This window comes from Phalacrocorax aristotelis, chromosome 1 (genome assembly GCF_949628215.1).
Source record: "Phalacrocorax aristotelis chromosome 1, bGulAri2.1, whole genome shotgun sequence".
Classification (NCBI taxonomy): Eukaryota; Metazoa; Chordata; class Aves; order Suliformes; family Phalacrocoracidae; genus Phalacrocorax; species Phalacrocorax aristotelis.
This window is the reverse complement of record NC_134276.1, coordinates 27,692,855-27,714,149: the sequence shown is the minus strand read 5'-3', so window position 1 is coordinate 27,714,149 and position 21,295 is coordinate 27,692,855. Positions and strand designations below refer to the sequence as shown.

General features: G+C 39.1%; 1 protein-coding gene across 2 annotated transcripts; it reads left to right on the top strand.

The window, feature by feature from the left end:
* The first annotated feature begins 63 nt into the window (after positions 1–63).
* Positions 64–21,155, top strand: ALG5 (ALG5 dolichyl-phosphate beta-glucosyltransferase). 2 transcript variants are annotated; one of them, XM_075085657.1, is made up of 11 exons: positions 251–514; positions 837–973; positions 1,162–1,333; positions 2,581–2,627; positions 3,310–3,378; positions 4,607–4,699; positions 6,232–6,345; positions 7,630–7,689; positions 11,317–11,468; positions 19,449–19,534; positions 20,742–21,155. In XM_075085657.1, the coding sequence occupies exons 2-11, from the start codon at positions 953–955 to the stop codon at positions 20,852–20,854; spliced, it is 927 nt and encodes a 308-aa protein (XP_074941758.1). In that variant the 5' UTR covers positions 251–514; positions 837–952; the 3' UTR covers positions 20,855–21,155. The 2 variants fall into 2 exon arrangements, with proteins under 2 accessions (XP_074941750.1, XP_074941758.1); XM_075085649.1 differs by lacking the exons at positions 251–514; positions 837–973 and adding an exon at positions 64–244.
* The last annotated feature ends 140 nt before the right edge of the window (positions 21,156–21,295 follow it).

Here is a 21,295-nt window from a genome sequence, read left to right as displayed (position 1 = left end):
GGCCCCGGCCGCTAGGGGGCGCCCGTGGCTCCCGGCGGCGCTCGGCGCGGCCCCTCTTGGCGGCGGGGCGGGGTGAGGCGCTCGCTTCCGCCGCGCTGTCGCCGCGCGATAGGGCGGTACCGCCCCCCCTACCCCGGCCCCGGCCCCGGCCCTGCCGGCGATGGCGGCCCCGCTGCCCCTGCCCGGAGCCGCCGCGGTGCTGGCAGCCCTGGCCGCCCTCCTTCTCCTCCTCCTCCTCCTGCTGGTGAGAGCCGCGCCGCGGTCACCGCGGGCCCGGGGGGGGCCTCCAGCGGCGGCCCTACCTACCGCCCCCGCCGTGTGGGGCAGGGGCGTCTCGCCGCCCCCCCGGGCCTGCTGAGGGGGCGCGGCGGGCCCCGGGACCCCGCGGGGGCGGCGGGGCGGGCCCGGGCCCTGGGCCCCGTTCCTGCAGCTGCTGGCGGGGCTGTGCTTGTGCGTGGTTTTACGCGGGGACGGTGTTTCCGCGAGGCGTGGGGTGAAAGGCCACGCAAACCAGGTGAAAATGGAGCAATTTCACCCTTACAGTATGTCTTGTAAAATACCCTGGTAACGCGCTTTCAGGGTAACCGCTTGGGAGTCCTGCATGTTTCTAAGTGACTGAAATACCTGGCAAGTTTGAGAAGCCTGACACCTGGAAAGCAAAATTCTGCTGCCCATCAACAGTACTGTGTCTATAGCGTTCCCAAGTAAAACTACTCCAAAAACCAAGTTCTACAATTTATTTTACCCATGCATAAAAACCATCCGAGCTCAGTTTTGCAAGCACATATGGCTGACTGGTCACGAGCAGTGCCATTGATTTCAGTGGTTCTGTGCAGGATCAGAGGCAGCACCAGCTTGTGTGGCAGAGATTACTTGGGGATGGGGCAGTGGCGCTTGGACCACGAGTTTGGAGGCATCTACATGCTTTGCAGTTGAAAACAGCAAGGAGCCAATGATGCTGACAGTGCTCAGGGTAGGTGAAATGGAGTAATCAAACGGCATGAGAAGGTTTTGGTCTTGTGTGATTTGGTCAGCAGATGAAGTAGTGCACTGCTGACCCACCTCGTTACTGAAATATGTTTGGTTGCCTCTCGTAGCACATCCAACAGCAAGGTAAACGTTTAATAGAATGCTCAACGATTCTTTTCTTTTTCATCACAGGTTTGTGTGATTGCTCACATAACTGCCAGAGAAATGCCAACCCTTCACCGATACGAAAAAGAGAAATTCTTCGTAAATGCGGAAGGCAGGAAAGAATCTGTACCAAGTATACATGATCCCGCTACAAGGGAACTCTCTGTTGTTGTGCCTTCGTACAATGAGGAAGACCGGTGTAAGATTTTTCTTGTTTTGAGAAAAAGAAGAAAATCTATCTGTTGTTACTCTAATAATGCAGAGGTCAGTTTATGTTAGCAGTAGATTCTGGCAGGCCAGATTACATATCTGATTTTGGACACAGTTTCCAGAAAACAGTCCAAGTACATTGAATTTCAAAATCAAGACCCTGTGTAACTTGATTTCTGCTGCTAAAAATATTGTGGGGCACTTGTAAGAATCCTCTTTATTCTAATGAAGTCCAGCAGAATGGCTGCTCATTGCCCCTGTAAATGCTGTAAGGCAAGAAGCAGAAAAAAACTTGAAACTGATTTGAGAGCTTCCCACTCTGTAAACAACAGCAGCAGCTTCAGACAAGCAGAAAAAAGGATAATCTCATGGGTTCCTGTTTGGCTTGGCCATATATATGAGTACCTGAGACTAAAATGTGAAGACTTTCAGATGCGATAGAAATAATCAAGCTCTAAAGCTGTACTCGGGGTTGATGTGGTAGTACACATTGTCATTTCTTTTCTTGGTCAGTGAAAATGCCAAGCTGTTTGGGATTCCATTAAAAGAGATGTTGAAAAATAAAGTGTATCTGGAGACAAGGTTGGCCTGGCCCTTTCTTGAGTCCAGGGCCTGTCTTAGTCCTGGTTCTCACATGCCTGTGTTTTGTAAGCAAGGTCTTAATATGCTTCATGTGAGTTTCACTTAGCTGTCTCTCTTTGGAGATAGAATAATCACCTGAGATGTGCTCAGGAATGAACATATACTGCAAAGACAAGGTCGAACGTCTTTCTAACCTACAGATAAATCAGCTGCAAAAGTAGCGCCTGTTCACTGGCCGAAGCATCGTGGCCAGCAGCCTTAGTAAGAGAAGGCATGTTACTGACTGGTGTAAGGAATTTCTCTTGTTGCCTTCTCTGTCAGCTTGCTTAAATAGATAAAGTCAGTAAGAATTATTTTTTTCCTTTAATGTTGTGTAGAGAATGACATATTTAAAAATTAAAAGTTCATTCTTATCTTCAGAAGAAATGTTTCTGCTGTCTTACGTGTGTGATTTTCTTCAGTGTTCTTTTTGCATTCAGAAAGGACAGGACTTGGGAGTTACAGTGCTAAGCTTGTTTACTGAAGGTAGTGCTGTATGAAAGAGGCAATTTGCTCAGCTTTGCTTTGTGGTTGTTTTCGGCTTGCTTGTGCGGGTGCTTTTGGTGCTTTGCCTGTTACAATCCACTAACCTGACCTCCTCCACCTTTTCTCTAGTACCTCTTATGATGGATGAAGCTTTGGATTATCTAGAAAAAAGACAGGTATTTTCACTTTGCATTCAAAATTCATTATTTTTCTATTGTTTATGTATAATAAGTCAGTGATCTATTAGCTTTGTTATTTTGCTGTATGTTAAAACAGCATTACTTAGCCGCTTAGAAGTAATGCTTCTGTCTATTACCAGTTATTTTTTGATTAAATGCCAGAAGGTATTTTTTAATTAAGTGAAAATTTAATATACTACTATATGATGAAAAATCTTTGTATGTATGATAACTCTCTAAGACAGAGATTAAGGATTAACCATACATTTAGCTTTCTAGACTAAAGCCTGGTTTGTCCCAATAAGTTTCTTAAGCATTTGCTCTTCATTAGAATTTGTTCCCTGGGTAAGAAGCCCTTTGTAAAGTTTTGTGGGTTTTGTTTTGTTTGGGTTTTCTTAACAGTGATGTTCTAAGCTTTCATCTTTTACAACTGAATTGATTTTTCAGTTCTAGATGGTAGCTGAGGAAAATTATAACAAGCTAATATAATGGAACACGCATCAAATACGGCAAACTTTAAGTATGCCGTGTGAACAAATGTACTGCATCATATCGGTGTCTGTTGGCGACCATGAATGAGTTAAAAACTGCTAGGGAGAAAAGAATGCTGATGTTTGAAAGACCTACTCCCTCCTTAAGAAATTGGACAAAATGCTTGATTTCTGTTTTTATTTTCAAGAAACGAGATCCTTCATTCACTTATGAAGTAATAGTGGTTGATGACGGTAGTAAAGATCAAACTACGAAGGTAAGAAAAAGAAGTGTCTTACCAAGTAATCAGAGGTGTGGATTTTTGTACAATGCAATGTTTTGCATTTATATTTTGATACTTGAAGGAGTTGACAATTAAAATTCATGTTTCCAGATACTTTCTGTCACTGTCCTATATGCATTGTGGGTGTCACATGCACCCACGCATGCACATATAAGTCTTTTGCAGATATGAGTATTCTTGATTGGCAGCTATGACAGCCATTCTCCTGCAGCTGAAATTCTAAAAATTCTTATCTTCAATAAATTTCTTATTAAATATTCTACATGTGCATAGTGATATGAATGTGAACCTGAGGAAGCTAAAAAGCCTTTTAAAATAGCTGATTTATACTGTGATTGACAGAACAGCTGACATGTTGTGTAGCTCTTTCCCATACCCTTCGTGGCATTGTTCATTTAAAAATCCTCATGCCATCAGTAGTAGTTTCAAAATAGTTCTGCATTCTTCTGGTTCGACTTTGATGTATGCCGCTGGAAAGGAAGGCTGGCCAACTTGAGGGTTTTTTTACTACTACTTGGAAGGTATTTGAGTTAGCTACTAAAATAAATGCTGTGTTTTCATTTATTTCCCTTAAGATTGTCCGTTAAGGATTGTTCGTATATATTTTTGACTGCTTTGCATTCCTTCTAGCATAATTTCTAACTAAGCACACTGTGGCCACAGGCGCCTGAACTTACAAAGGCTTGAGACAACCTTCACAAAAAAGTAGAGGGGAAAACTCATGCTTTCTCTTCCCCACAACAAGGAACAAAGTATGCATGTCCCTGCAGCGTGAATGGGATTTTAGATCACTGTGAATTTCTTGTTTAAAACCACAGATAGCAGCAAAACAAATGAGAAATAGGTAGTAGTAGTAGAAAATTCTTTTTCTTTGATTAACTGTTGGTGTTGGTGTAAAAGGTCTGTAATAGTATGATATAAATTACATTAGTATTGAGTTCTTTGGACTTGGGTCCGTGGGCTTTAGAATTGCTTGGGGGAATATCCTGGTTTTATTGAACATCTTCAGTCTTCCTGTGTTGACTGTGAACTGGTTTTTATTTTCCCAGACAGACTCCAGCAAACACTGGCAATGTATTTGTTCCGACTGAAGTGGTTATAACTCAGTACTATTAAATTTTTTTTAAAAAGGGTGAGCAAATATAAACTTCTACCTTGATTCCTGTTTTTGTTTTACGCTGTTTTTTTGTGTGTCTATCAGGTTGCAATGAAGTACTGCAAGAAATATGGAAGCGACAAAGTGCGAGTGCTTTCTTTGGTAAAAAATCGAGGGAAAGGAGGAGCAGTCAGGATGGTAATTGATACTTTCATCTCCTCTGTCTGAACTACCCATGCCCAAATGTGCAGAAGATAGAGCTGGGCTGACTGACGTTTTGAATTATCGGAATTATTGGAAAACTGAGTGCAGGTTCTATAGACGAAGGCAAAAACTGTTTTCAAAATAAGCTTGGAAACAGTATTCTCTTGCCCTTAAGATTGATAACAAAGAATTTTTTTATATGAGAATTTGAAAGAAAAAAAAGACTTGAATTTCATGTTCCTGTTAGTTCCACTTAGAAATAGGCTTGCGGTTAAAAAATCCAATGAAACAAAAAAAAAAACCAGCAAACCACCTTTACAGATTAAAGGAAAGCTTTTGTAGAGAAAATACAGCTAAATTTGCAAACATTGCTTTCCAGGTCATAGCTGTGGTTTTAAAAATGGCTAATGAACAAACATTCTCATCCAGCAAAGTCTGCGTGTCTCGAAGCCCACTGCTATCACCCACACTCGATAGCAGAACCAGCACAATTTATGCTTTTGCATATTAATTTTCACATAGATATTATCATCAAATCATCACCTTCTAAAAATAAAATAGCTGTTACACATTTAGAAGGAATATTTTTTCCTAAGATGAATGGCACCTTAATTTTATGAAAAAGGGTGGTATGATGCATGGGTTATCAGTGGCTGTCTTTATCGGTGTTTTAAGCTCTATCTTTAACATGTAAATTTAATTTCTTTTGTGAAACATGAGTAAGTTTGGCAAATAGAGAGAACATTAAATTAGAATGTATGGAGCTTTTGTAAGGGATATTAATTTTGAAGTTATTCCAAGTGAAGGAGAACGATTCTCTGTGTGGTGTAGTTTTGCACTGCAGAGTAGAGTGGGTGTATATACTACTACTTCCTTGACATTTTTTTCCAAAGTCACACATGCTTGTTTACGACAGTGCTTTTGGCAAACCCACGGTTAATGGTTTTCCTGTCTGGACCCCTTAAAAAAATCGTCAAAGATTTCTGATCAAGAATATGGTAAAACAAGCTGAGAGACCTGTGTATCACAAATGTTTTGCAGTGATACTGTGACTTAAGACTTATTTTTCAAAACTAATTTAAGATTATCTCTTGAATTCTCTTGAAACAATGTTAGGAAAAAATAGCACTGCATCCTCCTTTCCACAGTTCAAGTGACAAAGAAAAGCTCTCCAGTGCAGTGGCAGCTGCTAGTCACTGCTTCTTTGTCCTCCCCTGTATAGCTGACTGTAGCAACTAGTAACGCTTTAGTTTGCAAGCTTCTCTGGAGAGGCGTTGTTAACCTTTCCTGTTCATGCATTCTGTCACTGTGGGACAGTACTCAGTGTGTGAAGTCTCTAGATGCTATTGCAATATAACTTGATAAATTGTTGTTAGTAGCAGAATATTAAGACTCATCTGTTGTGCTGAATCCTTGAGAGTCTGCTGTTCTAGTTACTGTATTAGGGTTTTGTAGCGTCTTGCAGCTAGCTTAAGACAGATACTGATTTCAAAGGTGTTGATTTTTATTGACTATTTTGATTGCAGGGTGTCTTTAGTTCTCGGGGGAAAAAAATTCTTATGGCTGATGCAGATGGAGCTACAAAATTTGCAGATATTGAAAAAGTAGAAGAAGGTCTAAAAAACCTTCAGCCGTGGCCTGTGAGTATAAATTCTCATGGTTTTTGTTTCATACACATGCATACAGATTGATTTTTGTAATTCTTTTCAACTTGAGCTTTTTGAGATCTGGTTGAAGATCTAGGTGTAAGTCTGAAGACCTAGGTGTAAGCTTAGAAGCTGCAAGAATGGGCTCTCACAAGGTAGCTTCCACAGAGTTCTTACCTCCTTTGCATTCACTGCGCCTATTGCAACGCAGTACATAATGTTCTATTTACCATTTTTCCTTTGAAGTTGTTCTATTTTGTCTAAATACCATGTGTTACCTTCTCAGTTAAAAACCAATTTTTTCTTTGTTAACTGTTTTGTATTTTCTTTTTATCTGCTGTCATCCTATATACCTTTAAGGGTGCATCTTAATTTCACCCTATTTTACAGAGGTTCACTTTTCTCAGAGTTGTTAGTTTAATGACAGTATTTGCAAGAACTTTTATTTTAAATAAAAATTCAAAAACCTGTGGAACAAGAGCTCCTCCCTGCATAATCATTCTCTTTTGGGTGCTTGACTTGAAAGAACTGAGGTTTATTTTCTGCTTAAACGCAGATGAGTGAGGTACTTGTAGGTCGTTTTCCGAAGTGCCAGAAGCGATGTGCAGCTCTTCCAGCGGGAGCTGCGAGGGGTGCGCCTGTGCGAGTGCAGGACCACAAGTGTGGGAGCCGCCGGGCGGCGGTGTTTCCCTGATGCTCTCTGCTACCAAGGCAGCGGCAGCTGCTGGTTCTCCAGCGTCAGACCTGCACTCTCAAATATAGTAGATTTGAGAGATTTCTTGTGAGAAGTAGTAGCATGAGAACATTTTGATCACATCTTTTATTTTGAGGTTGTATTTTTGGCTGATACCATGGCATTTTATTTGTTTGAAGGTACATCAGTGCAACAAGTACTTTATTCTGTTAGCCCTTCCACAGTGGAATATTTAGGGAAAACTTATAACTTTAAGTGCCTAGGAATGCTGAATGCTTATCTGTGGTGTGTAACACGTTTACTGTATGCATACCTCAGAGGAACAATGTAAGCTAAACCAGACCTGAATAAATTGCAGCAGTTTGTATGCACCTTATGCAAAATGTAACAAACTTTAGATGATCTGGTAATTGTAGAGAAGACTGGTTTTAGCCTCAGAATCTAGCAGCAGAAAAAGTGCAGCTACAGGAAGCAGAAAAGTATACTGCTTTGAAGTTTTTTATTATACAGTTCTCGGCACAGGATACCACCGATTCAGAAAATGTTAGTTTAAGAATAACTCTTTAATTTATATTCCTGTACAGAACGAGATGGCTATTTCCTGTGGTTCTAGAGCGCATCTGGAGAAGGACTCAATAGCAAAGGTTTGTTTCCATTTCCTGCTGTGTACTAATACCCAAATACCTCCATTATTTGATTCTGCTCTACAGATTTTACAATTAAATAACCAATATTTGTAAAAGAATGAAAGTTAAAAAATAGGAAGAGCTTGTCGTAAGTATAGCATGTGATTCATCATACGCAAGGGTTGTGTCATAGATTTCAGGCACTTTGAACTCATGTCAGTTAGTGTTCCAACTTCTGGATTTAATTTCCCTAGCTGAGAACACCTTACAAGCAGAGCTTCTAATCCCTGACAGAATAGGTAGCTAGTAACGAGTACTGGGGCTGGAGTGGAAGGCAACTGATGTGTTCAGTTTTATTGATTCCCTTCCAGTGCAAGAGCCTGATCTGCAGATCTTGAAACCTGTTTAAAATGAGTTAGGGATAATTAGCAGCAAGCTGAAGAGTATCTCAATTCGTGGGAAAGTACTGAAATTTTTCTGTATTACTCATAGTAAAATTTTTGAGTTTTGAACACACAGACAGTACTGTTCTGTGCGTGGCTCTTGTGGGATAAACAGTGATGCATAGGCACACGGTCTTATCTTGCATCTGGTTTTCTGATGTCTTGGCAGACAGTAGTTGACAAAGCACAGGCATGGAACTTGTGTTGCAACAGACGCATTGCTGGACTAATTTTTTCAGCATCATTGGATGTGCTCATCATGTTGAATGTTCTCAAGAGTAAGCTTTGTTTATACTGATGTTTAATACTTGAAATGATTCTAAAATGTATACACAACCACTAAAATAGTTACAAAAGTTCAAAAGTAGTTACACTGGTAATGTTCAGCCTCTGGTAGATCTTTAATTTTTTATTCTGGTTTATCAGGTACTATTGGAGTGGTTCACTGGAAAGACTTCTTGTAAATACTGCTGCGTGTGTGTTAGCATCCTCACAAAAAAAAAAGTCCAAAACCTTCATCATTATCAGAAATTAGGATAAATCTTTGACATGGTATTTGCATGCTTGTAGTACAGAATATACTATTTGCAGTTACTTGTTATCTCTGCAGCCAGTGTATCCTGGAAATGTTGCTGCTACATGAAGACCATGTAGCTGATAAATTTGAGCCCAGAAAAAATACTTCATTGTGTGGTCAGGTACGGAATATAGGTAAACCTTCTTCAGTGCATTCATATTTATTTTCATCATTGAAGGTCTTGCTACATGAAGGAGAGGAACTGGAACAGGACTTTATCTTTTAATGCAAAAGTACAAGTTTTAGGATGTGTCCATCCTTTGCTTCCTGTTTCATCCCATATTTCTGAGTTGTTGATAAAGGAATCACCAACTGGTTAGGTAGTACTGCTCTGTTTGAAATACATAGCCTATTTCATCACCCAGCTGTCGGTAGACGGGAGAGGAAAGACTGCCTTTACCATATTGGAAAGAGATTGTTGTGTAGTGCAGTAGATAAAAAAAAATTGCAGAACGATCTTTGAGAAGTTGGGGTTTTTCTCTGGCTTAGTGGCATTTACAATGTTAGAATGAAGCTGTGAGAAGCAGCCATATGGGATTTATTATTAAGACCAGAATTTCACCCTTAAATTGAGTCTCAAGACATCAAGAATTCTGTTCTGCCTCCAGAATTGTTAATGTACATTAATGAATTCCTCATATGACATGCATAAATGGTCTCTTTGTGAAGTAAGTGCACAGTTTCACTGGCTGACAGTCATGCAGCCTCTTAGAGCTTCTCTTCTGGACTAGTAGCCTTGTGTTCTTGTTCACACAGTGACTTACCTTCGCCAAAAGAGCCAAAGAATCCACACCAGAGCCACCATTAACCTAGGCCTAGAGTACTTTTCTGAGAGGCACAAGCTAGGAATTTTAATTTCCTTAATCACAGAATCACAGGTTGGAAGGCACCTCAGGGATCATCTAGTCCAACCTTTCTAGGAAGAGCGCAGTCTAGACAAAATGGCCCAGCACCAAGGCCAGCCGAATCTTAAAGGTGTCCAACATGGCCAAGTCAACCACTTCCCTGCAGAGATTATTCCAATGGGTGACTGTCCTCACCGTGAAAATTTTTCCTCTGATGTCCAATCAGAATCTCCCCAAGAGCAACTTGTGTCCGTTCCCCCTTGTCCCCTCCATGTGACTCTGTGTAAAAAGGGAGTCTCCATCTTCTTTGTAGCTACCCCTTAAGTACTGGTACATGGTGATGAGATCCCCTCTGAGCCTCCTTCTCTCAAGGCTGAACAAATCCAGTTCTCCCAGCCTATCCTCATACGGCAGGCTTCCCAGTCCTTCGATCCTCTTGGTGGCCCTTCTCTGGACCCCTTCTTAAGCCAAAGGCTATTACATAATAAGCTGAGCATCCTCTCAATTTTCAAGTGAGGTTTGAAATTATTAGCTTTAAAGTCATCTCTTATCATCCAGAGGTGCTTACCAGTGTCGGCTCCTAAAGGTTTTGCATGGTATTTTGACTTGCAGTCAAAGATACAATCGCCTAAATGGAGCTTAAGACCATCAGTGAGTTCAGAATCTGTTTGTGGATCAGAGTTCTAGTTGTTCAGGAGCTGTCTTGAATAAAAGACTAGGAGGGGCCTCTGCAAACCCAGAGTCCAGCCTCCGGGTTCCATGGACAAACTTACCTGTATGATTGTTATGCCAAGAATAAAAGCGTAGCCAAAGAGTAGGCTGGGAGAACATTGACTAGGAACGTAAAATACATGTGTGAAAGCAAAAGAACAAAAGAGGTGACTGTGTAACATTGCTGGAAATACCAAATGAAATATTATCTTGCATAGCAGCTGTTACTTTTGTTCTGTTTTCACTTGGTCCATCATATACTGCAAAAAAGTGCATTCTCTAATTGCACTCCCTTAAGTGCCTTAACATGGTGTGTGCAAGCTCTGGAGATCATACAGTCTTGAATGAAAGAAGTGGGTGGCAAACAACACGAGATGCTCCCATTTGGTTCGGTTTTTTTAATATTATAAAACTTTTTTTTAATTTTTCATGTCAGAGTAGCAGCTGGAACCTGTTCAGTTTTTAGCATGTATTCTTAAGAATAGCAGTCTTTATGCAGTCCTGCTGGCTTATTCTCCATTGTTTGTCCTAGTAACTTTGGAGTTTGTTGGACCTGTTTAACCAATTTTGGGGAAAACAGGAGGACTAGACAGAGGGACAGAGGGAGCTGGTAAGTGTCCAGTGGAATAGAGCATGTAGCATGTCATTCCCCTTCTCCTTCAGTCTTCTTTTCCTGGAGGAATTCTGAGACAACCGTGCAGAAGATACTGTGGCTGTCCCACTCATTAACTGACATCCAGGTGCAGGTTCCTGCTCCACTTACTAAGGCATTATCCAGAATGAAAAGCTGCTCTGAATTAGGGAAGCAGAAAAAAGAACTTGGACTTCTCATATCCTAGGCCAGCATACTAACCATGTGCTTGACTGGCAAGTCTTTCCTTTTCAGTGGTAATTTTGTTTCACTGTAACAATTGAAAAGTTCTGGTTTTATTCCAGTGCAAAACAAAAACAGTTTACAAACTTTGAAAGCTATCACAAAACGGGATTATTATCCTGTAAGCCAGGTCTGTTCAAACACTTCACTCATCACTTAAATGAAACCATCTAATCTCTTGCCTTTTGTCCACAGCGCTCTTACTTTCGAACTCTTCTTATGTATGGGTTCCACTTCCTGGTATGGTTTCTCTGTGTCAAAGAGATCAGGGACACACAGTGCGGATTTAAACTTTTAACCAGAAAAGCTGCCTCAAGAACCTTCTCAATTCTTCATATAGAACGCTGGTAAATTCTTTCTTTTTTTTTTCTTTTTATTTTTTCTTTCTAATTGAACATGGTTTTGAAAAAGTAATTTCAGCATTGCAGCTACTATGAAACATTTGATGTCTGTGTATAAATCCTAGCTGCTCAGTTTAACCAATTATAGCACTACTTGCTTGGCAATTTAGATTTCTTGTTTTGCTAAAATATCCTGGTATTTGCTAAGAATTCTATTTTATTATTAAGATATACTTCAGGAAATAGTTGAGTATTTAATTTTAATCTTTCTACTCATGGTGATAGGGAGAAGGGGAACAGACGGGCTTACTAAGTTTTAATTTTAAAAGAGCATCCAACATAAACTGCAAGAAGGATTTTAAGACTATATGGCTGGATTTTACGTGCCAAGAGTTGACTCCTTGGCTCCTTGAAAGTCCATTTTACTTTGGCAGGTGGTATAGAAAGAACTGTGTAATACTGAGAAGCAGGCCATTTTGGTTTTGCCTTGTCAGAGCAACTGGTAATTGATTAGGGGAGCAAACAAAAAGAAAATCCCAAAGACTCTTCTCTTCTCTCTTCACTTCTGAAAGAAATCCCAAAGAAACAATTTTTGATTGTGTTGTAATCCACTCCCTGTTTCTGAGAGTCCTCTCTCCTTTACAGATATGAGCCATGCAAGCAGAGTAAGAAATGGAGAGAAGCTCTTATTATAATATGGAAAGTTAAGAGTTATTAATCCTATTCAAAAATTTTATCAGTCTATTTTTATGCATTACAACCTCACAGTTCGGTGCTGTTTAACCAACACATTTTACCTAAAATCCATATCTGATGTTCGTAATTGCTGAAGGCTCAAAGTGAAAGGAAATGCCTACTCTTAGCTTATTTTCCTGCTGGAATATTTCATGAGAGAACTACTGATAGATCTCATTGGTGTAAGACAGCAGAAAATGATGCAGCCTTTGAGTTCCTTTAGAGCTCTCTTTCATTATAATTTAGCTAGAATAGTTCCCTTAGGAGAGTGATACAGCCATGACTACTGTTGTGGGACTGAAACACTTCTTCTGCACAAATACTGTAATTTTTGTAAATTTCCTACACCACAATTACTGCTGAAAAGGATAGTGACAGTCCCCAGGCTTAATTAAGTGTAATCAAATCTTTTCAAACTACTGTCTTTATCCAAGAAAATCTCTCATGGGCTACTGCTTGCTGACAGGGAACAGAATTACTGAACAGTGTTCTCATATGAAAATGTGTAAAAGCATATGGGGAAAGTGGGTTGTTAAAGGAAACAGTAGTCGTAAGTGAAATGTCTGTGATGTACAGACAGTTGGGATAATTGCAGTAGGAAATGATACAGGGACATCAAACATTCATCCCATAGAACCATACATTGTATTCCTTTGTACATGGTAATATAAGAATCTGAAATAGCCCAATAATGGAAACTTGTTATTTTAAACAAAAGTGGCCCCTAATATCTTTCCATTGCATAGCTTGCATGTAAAAAGGAAAATAAAAACTGGTTAGACATTGTGCAGTGGAGGTTTTGTACATGTCACGAGAATGAAGAAGTAAAAGGAAGAAATAGTAGTCAGTATTATATTTCTGATGACTTGGAACAACGGTGAGTCCCTGACTGGGCCACAGAACGACAGGGAGTTGCAGAGAAAACACTATCTTGATATTGGACAAAAGGCTCTGAGATCTGGGGCTTTTACCTCCTCTGCATCACTACACTGGGGCTGTTTGACAACTGAAGAAATTATTTGATTCTTTTTGAATCTTAAAGTCCCATTAGTGAAGTGAAGCTCCATTAGGTATTGAAAAAAGAATTCAGTTCAGTGTGGTCGGTGCTCAGGTGTTCTGGTAATGGAGGACAGTGCTGGGGAATATACAACAAACAAGCAGCATTTAATGGGATAAAAGCAATCTGAAAGCCAGCACCCCAGTCACTGAGTCTGTCAAGGGCTCCCCCGCTGCTGCACCAGAGCACGTGGTGAGCTGCTGAAGAGAATGAGCACAATCCCATTTCTGCAGAAGCCTCATCTGTCCTGTCTGCTCAAGTTTTGTCAGGCTAAGATTGTTTGAGGTACTACAGTGTTAAGTGAATTCTTATGCTAGGACATAATAAATATTTAGACTAAATATTAATACATAACATATTTACTCATTAAATTAGTATAAAATGACTATAAAATTGGCTATCTAATAATTCCTGCCCATAACTGTCAAGCTTACTGCTCGGTTAGAGTATCAATACGCACACACAACGGGCAGGATTTGCTTCATCACATCTAGAGTGCATCTCCTTGTCATTTAGCCTCCCTCCTTAGACCAACAGAAGGGACAATTTTAGAGTATAATTCATTTCATCCTAATATAGGTCTCTAAAACATGTCAGATGAAGTGCAGCCGACAAATGCCCGTTTCCTGCCCTCGACTGTAAAGGCACTCTGGACAATTTGTACAAAAGGAATTATCTCTACTGTAGATGACTGAAGTTCAGCAGGGTAAATTCAACTCGTATCGTAGTAATATGTAGAAAAAAACATGTGTCAGGCTGCTAGTGCCTCAACTGCATCAAAAGAATAAACTATTCAGTAAATGCAGATTTTATTTCTATGTCTCTCAGCAGGCTGATAACATACTCAGTCAAAGAGCAAGTGTTAGGAGGACAGTCTTTTCCTTGGAAGCTGAACATCTTACACTCTGGTAATAGATATATCAACAACATAGCTATCGTGCGGCTAGGTTGGACAGGCTGAAAGATTTCTAAGTTTCCGTACTTAAATAGCCGTCAGGGACACCAAAAATAAATGCGTATGGTGTTTTCAGTGTTTCACCAGCACCACCAATAAAATGAAGTCTTGTGTTTCCATATTCACCTTCCATATAAAAAAGAAGGGGAGAACATCAGGAACTTCCTTATGTGCATCTTTGACAGTTTCAGTATGAGTTTAATCATAAGGAAATAACCAATATCAGCTGCATTAAGAATGAAAAACTAATTGCTTAGACCTTCACTTTTTTCTGCTTTCTTCGTGCTCTTTCTAGTCCAGTGGATGTTGAAGATCACCTCTTTAATGTTAAAAATACTAGAAAACAAACCTCAGTTTTCTTCTTGCTGTGCTGAATTTGATTTACAGATGCTTTTATTTATGAAATCTTAAAAGCAAACTGAAATATACAAGGAAAAACACTGTTTTATTATGGTTATCACATTATGGTGATAAGGATCATGTAACACTTTTTAAAGATAGACCAAGATATTTCCTAGAATATTTGGTAAAACTAACACCAAAGTTTAGAAAGCATTTGAAAATTGATACTGGACACCATTCTTATATTTGAGACTAAGAAATAAGCTTAAATCCTAAACTAGCTTTTTTTTGGTGAGTGTTCTCACTGACTTTTGTTTAACTCTCCTTTGGAGATCTGGCTGTGTATATACAAATACAAACCAAACATTCTTGAAATGTACTTTCTAAATAGCAAAGTTTTGACATTAGTACGAAATGAGAGCAACCTTTTGAACAGAAAGCATATGCTTCGCGTTTTAGGCTCTGAATCTGATTACACCACTAATCTGTTTTTCAGAAATGGATGGAGCACATTTTTTAAATTAAAACTTAAAAGAAAATTAGAAGGGATATTTTAAAAACATAATAGAGACAGTTGGAATTACTCACTTTCAGGCTCCAAAAAAAAGCTCTGGTTCCGCATCTACAGTCTTGACCTGAGAAATGTAACTGTTTATGTTAAATTGTAATGCACAAGAGGAAAACTGGAAAATTAAATGGTATCACTGGCAGAATTTTCCTATCCTAAATTTGGTCATCAGTTTTTTTTCCGACTACAAAAAAAAAATCATAAATTTTCTTCCAGCCAAAAAATGCCTTTTCTTACCTAGAAGAACTAAACATAGCAGCAGTTACGGTGCTGCCTGGAATATTGATAGAATGAGGGGTAATTCAAAACATAGTTTTAGTCCTGGTTTGACTGACATACTTTTGTAAAGTCGCAATTTATAACGATATTACGCAACTCAGCAAATCGCTGATTAGATCAAATTGTTGCTATTACTTTTGTGTATAAAAATTGCCTTGCACACTGAACCACCCATGCTGCTTCATGTTTAAAACTCCAAAGCTCAATATAAAAAATTAATGTTTGTTTCTCCAGTTTGTCACTAATCTCTAAATGTGAGTCTCTATATAAAAAATACAGAAAAATAATCATTCATATTGCTGCAGGGACTTTTTCCCACTTCTTTGGCATTGTAGACCAACACAAGCAGTGGAATGAATAGTTTTTTCCTGATTTTGTGCATGACAAGTAGAATTGTTTATGAACATCTAATCAACACAAAAAATATTTTGCTGTTATAACTCTGTCTGTTTTGTCTTGTGAAAAATCCTGCTCCTGGCAGACATATGTGGAGTTTCAAAAGCCCCAGTACAGCTAGAGCAGCACTGGCAGTCTAACCCTCTTGGCATCCAATTTCATTCATAGACCTCTTTGGCCATTGAAAGTTTTCTCTGCCCATTAAGAGTTTGCTGGAACAACATATCCTGGGTGTAGAAAAGTCCTGAATTCCAGTTAAAACAGTATAACTGAAGGCTTAATTGTGAAGTTTGAAACACTTAATATTGGACCAGCAAAAAAAAAAATAAAAGAGTCCTAATGAAATTTTAAAATACAGAATAACTGTGCAGGATAGATATTTGATAACCTGAAGCATTTTAAGGGTTCAGTTTAAAAGGGTTGAATTCCATTAAACACCTACCAATTTGTTGTTTAACTGAATTTAGCCAGCATCATCTTAAATTGTAACTTAACCAAAAGTACTGCTTCACCGTAAACACAACCAATGGAGTAGTTTTTCTCTTTCTGTATTTTATACTTCATGTTTGTGGTAATTAACAGATAGCGGAGCCACTATAAGGAATAGTTGATGTATTGTTCACACCATGTATTTTTGGGTATCTAACTTTGGGCATTCTAGATTGGAGCCTGAATTCATTCAGGCTGAAGCCAAACTTAGGTATTCTGAGCTCTGTCCCCCCTCCCCAGACACACCTACTTTCACTCTCCGCAGCAGGGTCTGGTGAAGTACAAGGTGTGAATAATCCCCTGCTATTTCTAAGAGCAGTTCTGTCACACGTTAGCTCGTCACAAATGGCTTCATGTCAAAACACATGTATTGCGCTCACCAACTCGTGCACTGGTATTCCTTTGATCTCTCTAGGGTAGGCTCGAGCTGACATACCCACACTTAAATCATTACTATGGCAACTTCTGTGTGGTTCTTCTGGATCTGGTGATTTGCAGGACGGGTCTAATACTATCAGTGTATTGAATACATTGTTATCTGTATTCCCAATTAACTCTCACAGTATGCATATGAGGTGTACTGAAAGGTGGTGGGGCGCAGGGAAGGAAAAACGTGTAACCCAGCAGAATACTACGGAAGTCATTCTCCTTTCAGCTTTGAATAGGGTTTTTTTAAATTTCAGGAAACGTTCACTGTTACACAAATGGCAACCACATGTAATAATGTTAGTGTTCGACCTGATTAATTCCCATGCTTTTAATCTTTTACTTTGAGCGTTGTAGTTCACCAGCCTATTTAATGTTGTTGTAGTGATGTATATGCTGACATTCCAGTAGGCAGTTGTCCATAGGAATTGTTGCAAATAACTATTAGTTCGCTAGGCTAATACTTTATGTAGCAATATTTTTAGAGCAGCTCATATAGTATAATTCATCAGACAATTATTCTTAAGATTTTTACTCAGTTAAGTAGTAAGTATTACAAAATTAGATTTAGTCTTAATACACATGACTCATAAACATTCAAAGGTGAATACATGAGGGTTTTGGCTTACAAATGTAAAATGTCAGCAAAAAATTAAATAATACCATTTCAGTAGAGGAGACCATGGCATAATTAATAAAATAATATTCGGCCCTCATTTAAAGAAAACAGTGAAATGGCAAGGCTGTTTGGAGCAGATTCAGTTCACTGAGGTAAAAAAACCCTAATTTATTCCTGTAACTTTTTTAGTGACAATTAAAAGGCCTGTGTCCTAATCAAAATCAGATTTACAAAGTGGTTCTAAATTCTCTATACACAATAACCATAGTCTCTGTAGATAACCTCTGCTTATGCTGCCTTTGCATGTTTTAATGCTGTCCAGAGTGATATCAATAGCTTTCCTGTAACATACACGTACAGCGCGAGTTCAGGTTGATGCATGTTTGGTAATGATTTTTCCAGCAAGCTGTGGTCTGTACTTCAATGGGAACCTACGTGTCATACCTACGTGCACATTTCAGAGTGGCCTTCTGTTGTTGTATTCATTAATAGTTTTGCAGAAATGCACTGCACTGCTTAAAAGGAGAGGGTTGTTTGAAGTAGAGGGAAATAACATCTGAACTTGGCTAGCAACCTGCTAAAGTTTGTCTTTTTGCCTGCTCTTGATCACCTGCCTGCCCCTCTCTACCCTTTCTTTAACATCAAATAGGATTACCAACAACTTGAATTCAGGCAACCCTTGAAGCATGAAGGGGTAATGTTACTTTTTTGTTGCATACATTTTCTCCAGTGGCAAAAGATTTTTTTTCATTTCAAAAGAAAATTGTCTTGGACTTAGCAATGAGCATTTGAGGAAATTCTAAACTTATGAAGTTACTGAGAGAAAATGTGGACTAGTATTGAATTGTACTTGACTGCCTCGCAGCTGCATTTTCAAGACCTGTGTAAGCTGGTTCAGAACATCTGTTCCATTGACTTCAAACTGGAAACCTTATCAACAGCTTGGCTAAAACGTTTCCAATTCCTTAACTTTAAGGTTTAGTTCCCTGGGAAAAAAAAGTTTGTGTTTGGGTATGTATTGAATCTGGTAGAAATCAAATGTGGATAGCCATTGACAGTTTTTTTCCAATACAGACTAGTATTTTTAGAAAACTTTTTACTGGGGACGGGTTGCTGTTTAGCTTAAATTGCAATTACTGGTATTCATTTAAGGAATAAGAACGTCCCTGCTGGCATTTGAAGACCACAAAGAGGGATAAAAAAAGGCTGGCAATCAATGCATATAAGAAATTTAACAAAAATCACCAGAATCTTCATAATTGTGATTTGCATTCACCCTTGTCAATAGTAGCTACTGGTAGTTTTGTATGCTGATTTCTACACGAGCATTACAAGCTGTAGTTGCCAAAACTTTCCTAATATCAAAAGCCTCAGTGCCTCAGATCCAGAAGGCTCACTTGATCATGCAGGTGCAAGAATGAAACACACAATTCTCTATGCAGAGAACTGAGAGGATTTAAACATATTTGGGACAAACTGGGCCGGAACGGGCAGCTGACTTAGAGTAGGATCACTTCCCCAGTTCCTATTGCTGCACAATCTGCAAACAATCGTGCCGGCAAAAAAGACAGGTCTCTCAAGGGTTTTTGTGTCATACATTAAATGGTCACCAGGTAAAGTACAACTGTTGGTGAGGTTCTGCTATGTACAGTAACATAAATAATTTCTCACTTCTGTGTTGCTGCCTTTATTCTTGACTTAGAAAGTATAAGGAGAAGCTATCAGATCAGCGTCAAGCCACAGCAGGTGGTTGTCCCCTTTGATGAAACTGCTAGACATGTAGATTGACACTCCATGTTTGACTGCTTGGTCTTTAAAAATGTTTAAACCATGGTTGTGGCAGAATGAAAAGTGAGCAGTGTTCTCAACGCAGCGTGAGCTGTGCCTTCAAAAACAGGACACAGGGAAGTATTCTTGTCTGTATATTGGCTATGTTCTGAGCCGTTCAGTTGGGGAAATTAATTTCCCTTTTATGTGCATCTGACCTGTAGAGCATTGGTATCAACTTCGTAACTGAACACCAACCTCCTTAAATCAGGCTAGGGATTTAATTAACAGTGCCACCATCTTTCTTTTGGAAATAAATGTGACTGTATTTGCTATTTCCTGTTCTTCTTCAGGGCATTTGATGTGGAACTTCTTTATATAGCTCAGCGCTTGAGAATACCTATAGCAGAAGTTGCTGTCAACTGGACTGAAATTGAAGGTAGGGGAATTGTTTATATTCTCATAAGATTCCTTACATGACAATCAGGAACAAAATATCTGAGTGTCTTCCCATATTTTACCCAGTTTTGATAACACACAGCCGTCTTTCCATAAAAATTTTGAATTTCATGTCCTTGCCAGCCTTCTGCCATGGCATGGTACAGGAAGAGGTGAAGGGGTAGCAAGGGAGAGAAACTTTTCACTCTCACAGGAGACAAAAGTGGGTAGTTCATACTGTTGGGACAAAGCACTGCTTTGGCACATCCTCTTGCTGTAATGTGTTAATAAAAACATTGACGCTGCAGAACACTGTCAGGAAGTCTGATCATCATTGTTTATTGATTCAACTCCATTTCATTGTGTCTTGCCTTCCAAAATTCTTAGCCCACCTATTAAGGCTTCCTCTAGGCACCGCCTCTTCTTAAGATGTGATGTTCTTTCACACCTGTAGGGAGGTCTTTGTTACTGGGTTACTGGAAAGTATAGCTCCATACATGTTTCTTCATAGCAAAGCCAGCTTAAGAGGTACTGCTTGCTTCTGCTCACTTCTTCCCTCCCATCAAATGCAGTTCCTTCTTTTTTTCCCTGTCATTTTTTTTCCTTTTTTAAATCTGAATCTCTTCTCCTTTGCACAACCCCTAAACAACACAAAGTATAATGAACTTCAGTGGTGATGCAGGGTGCAAGTAGACAACATCCTAACCCAACTTTACTAGAAATGTTTTCATTTAATGGAGTTTCACATGTATATTGCACATAACACAAATGTTGGCAGAGGTGGAAGAGGGCTTGGTTTCGTAGCATGGGTTCCTTTTACCTAGCCTGGAGATTGGCACATTCATAATATTGCTGTAAGACAATGTGGTGGTCCTCTTCTCCAAAGTTGCTAAGAAATAATATGCTTAATTATTGGTGTTCAGGTTCCTATTTACTGGAACAAAGCCTTGTAGCAGAGAGGACTGTGCATCTTGTGACAAACATGGAATTACTGTGCTGCTTGCAAACTAGAATCTCCCACCTACAGTATAATGTAATTACTATAAAGCAACAACTTTCGCAATATAAATTTTTATTAATGTTAAGGTCTAGGTTGTGGAGCTGAATGTGCTGAGAATGCAGAGGTTCATGACTACTTAAATGTGTGTCTTGCCAATGCTCATTTTTTCTAACAACGTCCTTCTGATTTTCTTCTTCATTAATCACAGGTTCTAAGTTAGTTCCCTTTTGGAGCTGGCTGCAGATGGGCAGGGATCTTCTTTTTATACGACTGCGATATATGACTGGTGCCTGGCAGCTTGAAACAAGAAAATGTAATTAGGTTATTTACATTTTCCAAATATATTATTATACTTAATGGAACATGAGAACAGTTTCAATCAAGTGAAGTGGTGATGAAAGCTGAGGTAATTCTTCGTTGCTCCTTTTGTATGTTTTCATTTTTGCAGCAAGTATATGTTTTATAAGATTGTCAGCAGGGAACTTGAACAATGTTTCGAAAAGAGAAAGCATTTCCAAAAAGATTTTTCTTATCTGGTAATCAGGTTTTTGTCTTATTAAATCATAGCTTTAACGTGTCTTATAAATTCACTCAAATAAATATATCTGCTTTTGTCTCATCATACACTTGAAATTTCCTTATAGATGTTAAAAAGAGGCACTCAGTCCTACGTTGAGCAATATTGTGTTGTGAATGACCACAACCATTTGTTTCTGTAATATCTGGAAATATCTGGCCATATTGCAACTTGGCATTATCAAT

Coding starts and splice junctions, on each gene's coding strand:
- ALG5 (XM_075085649.1), top strand. CDS start 161: ATGGCGGCCCCGCTGCCCCTGCCCGGAGCCGCCGCGGTGCTGGCAGCC. Junction 1,334..2,580: donor GTACAATGAGGAAGACCGGT/GTAAGATTTTTC, acceptor CCTTTTCTCTAG/TACCTCTTATGATGGATGAA. Junction 4,700..6,231: donor AAGGAGGAGCAGTCAGGATG/GTAATTGATACT, acceptor TTTTGATTGCAG/GGTGTCTTTAGTTCTCGGGG.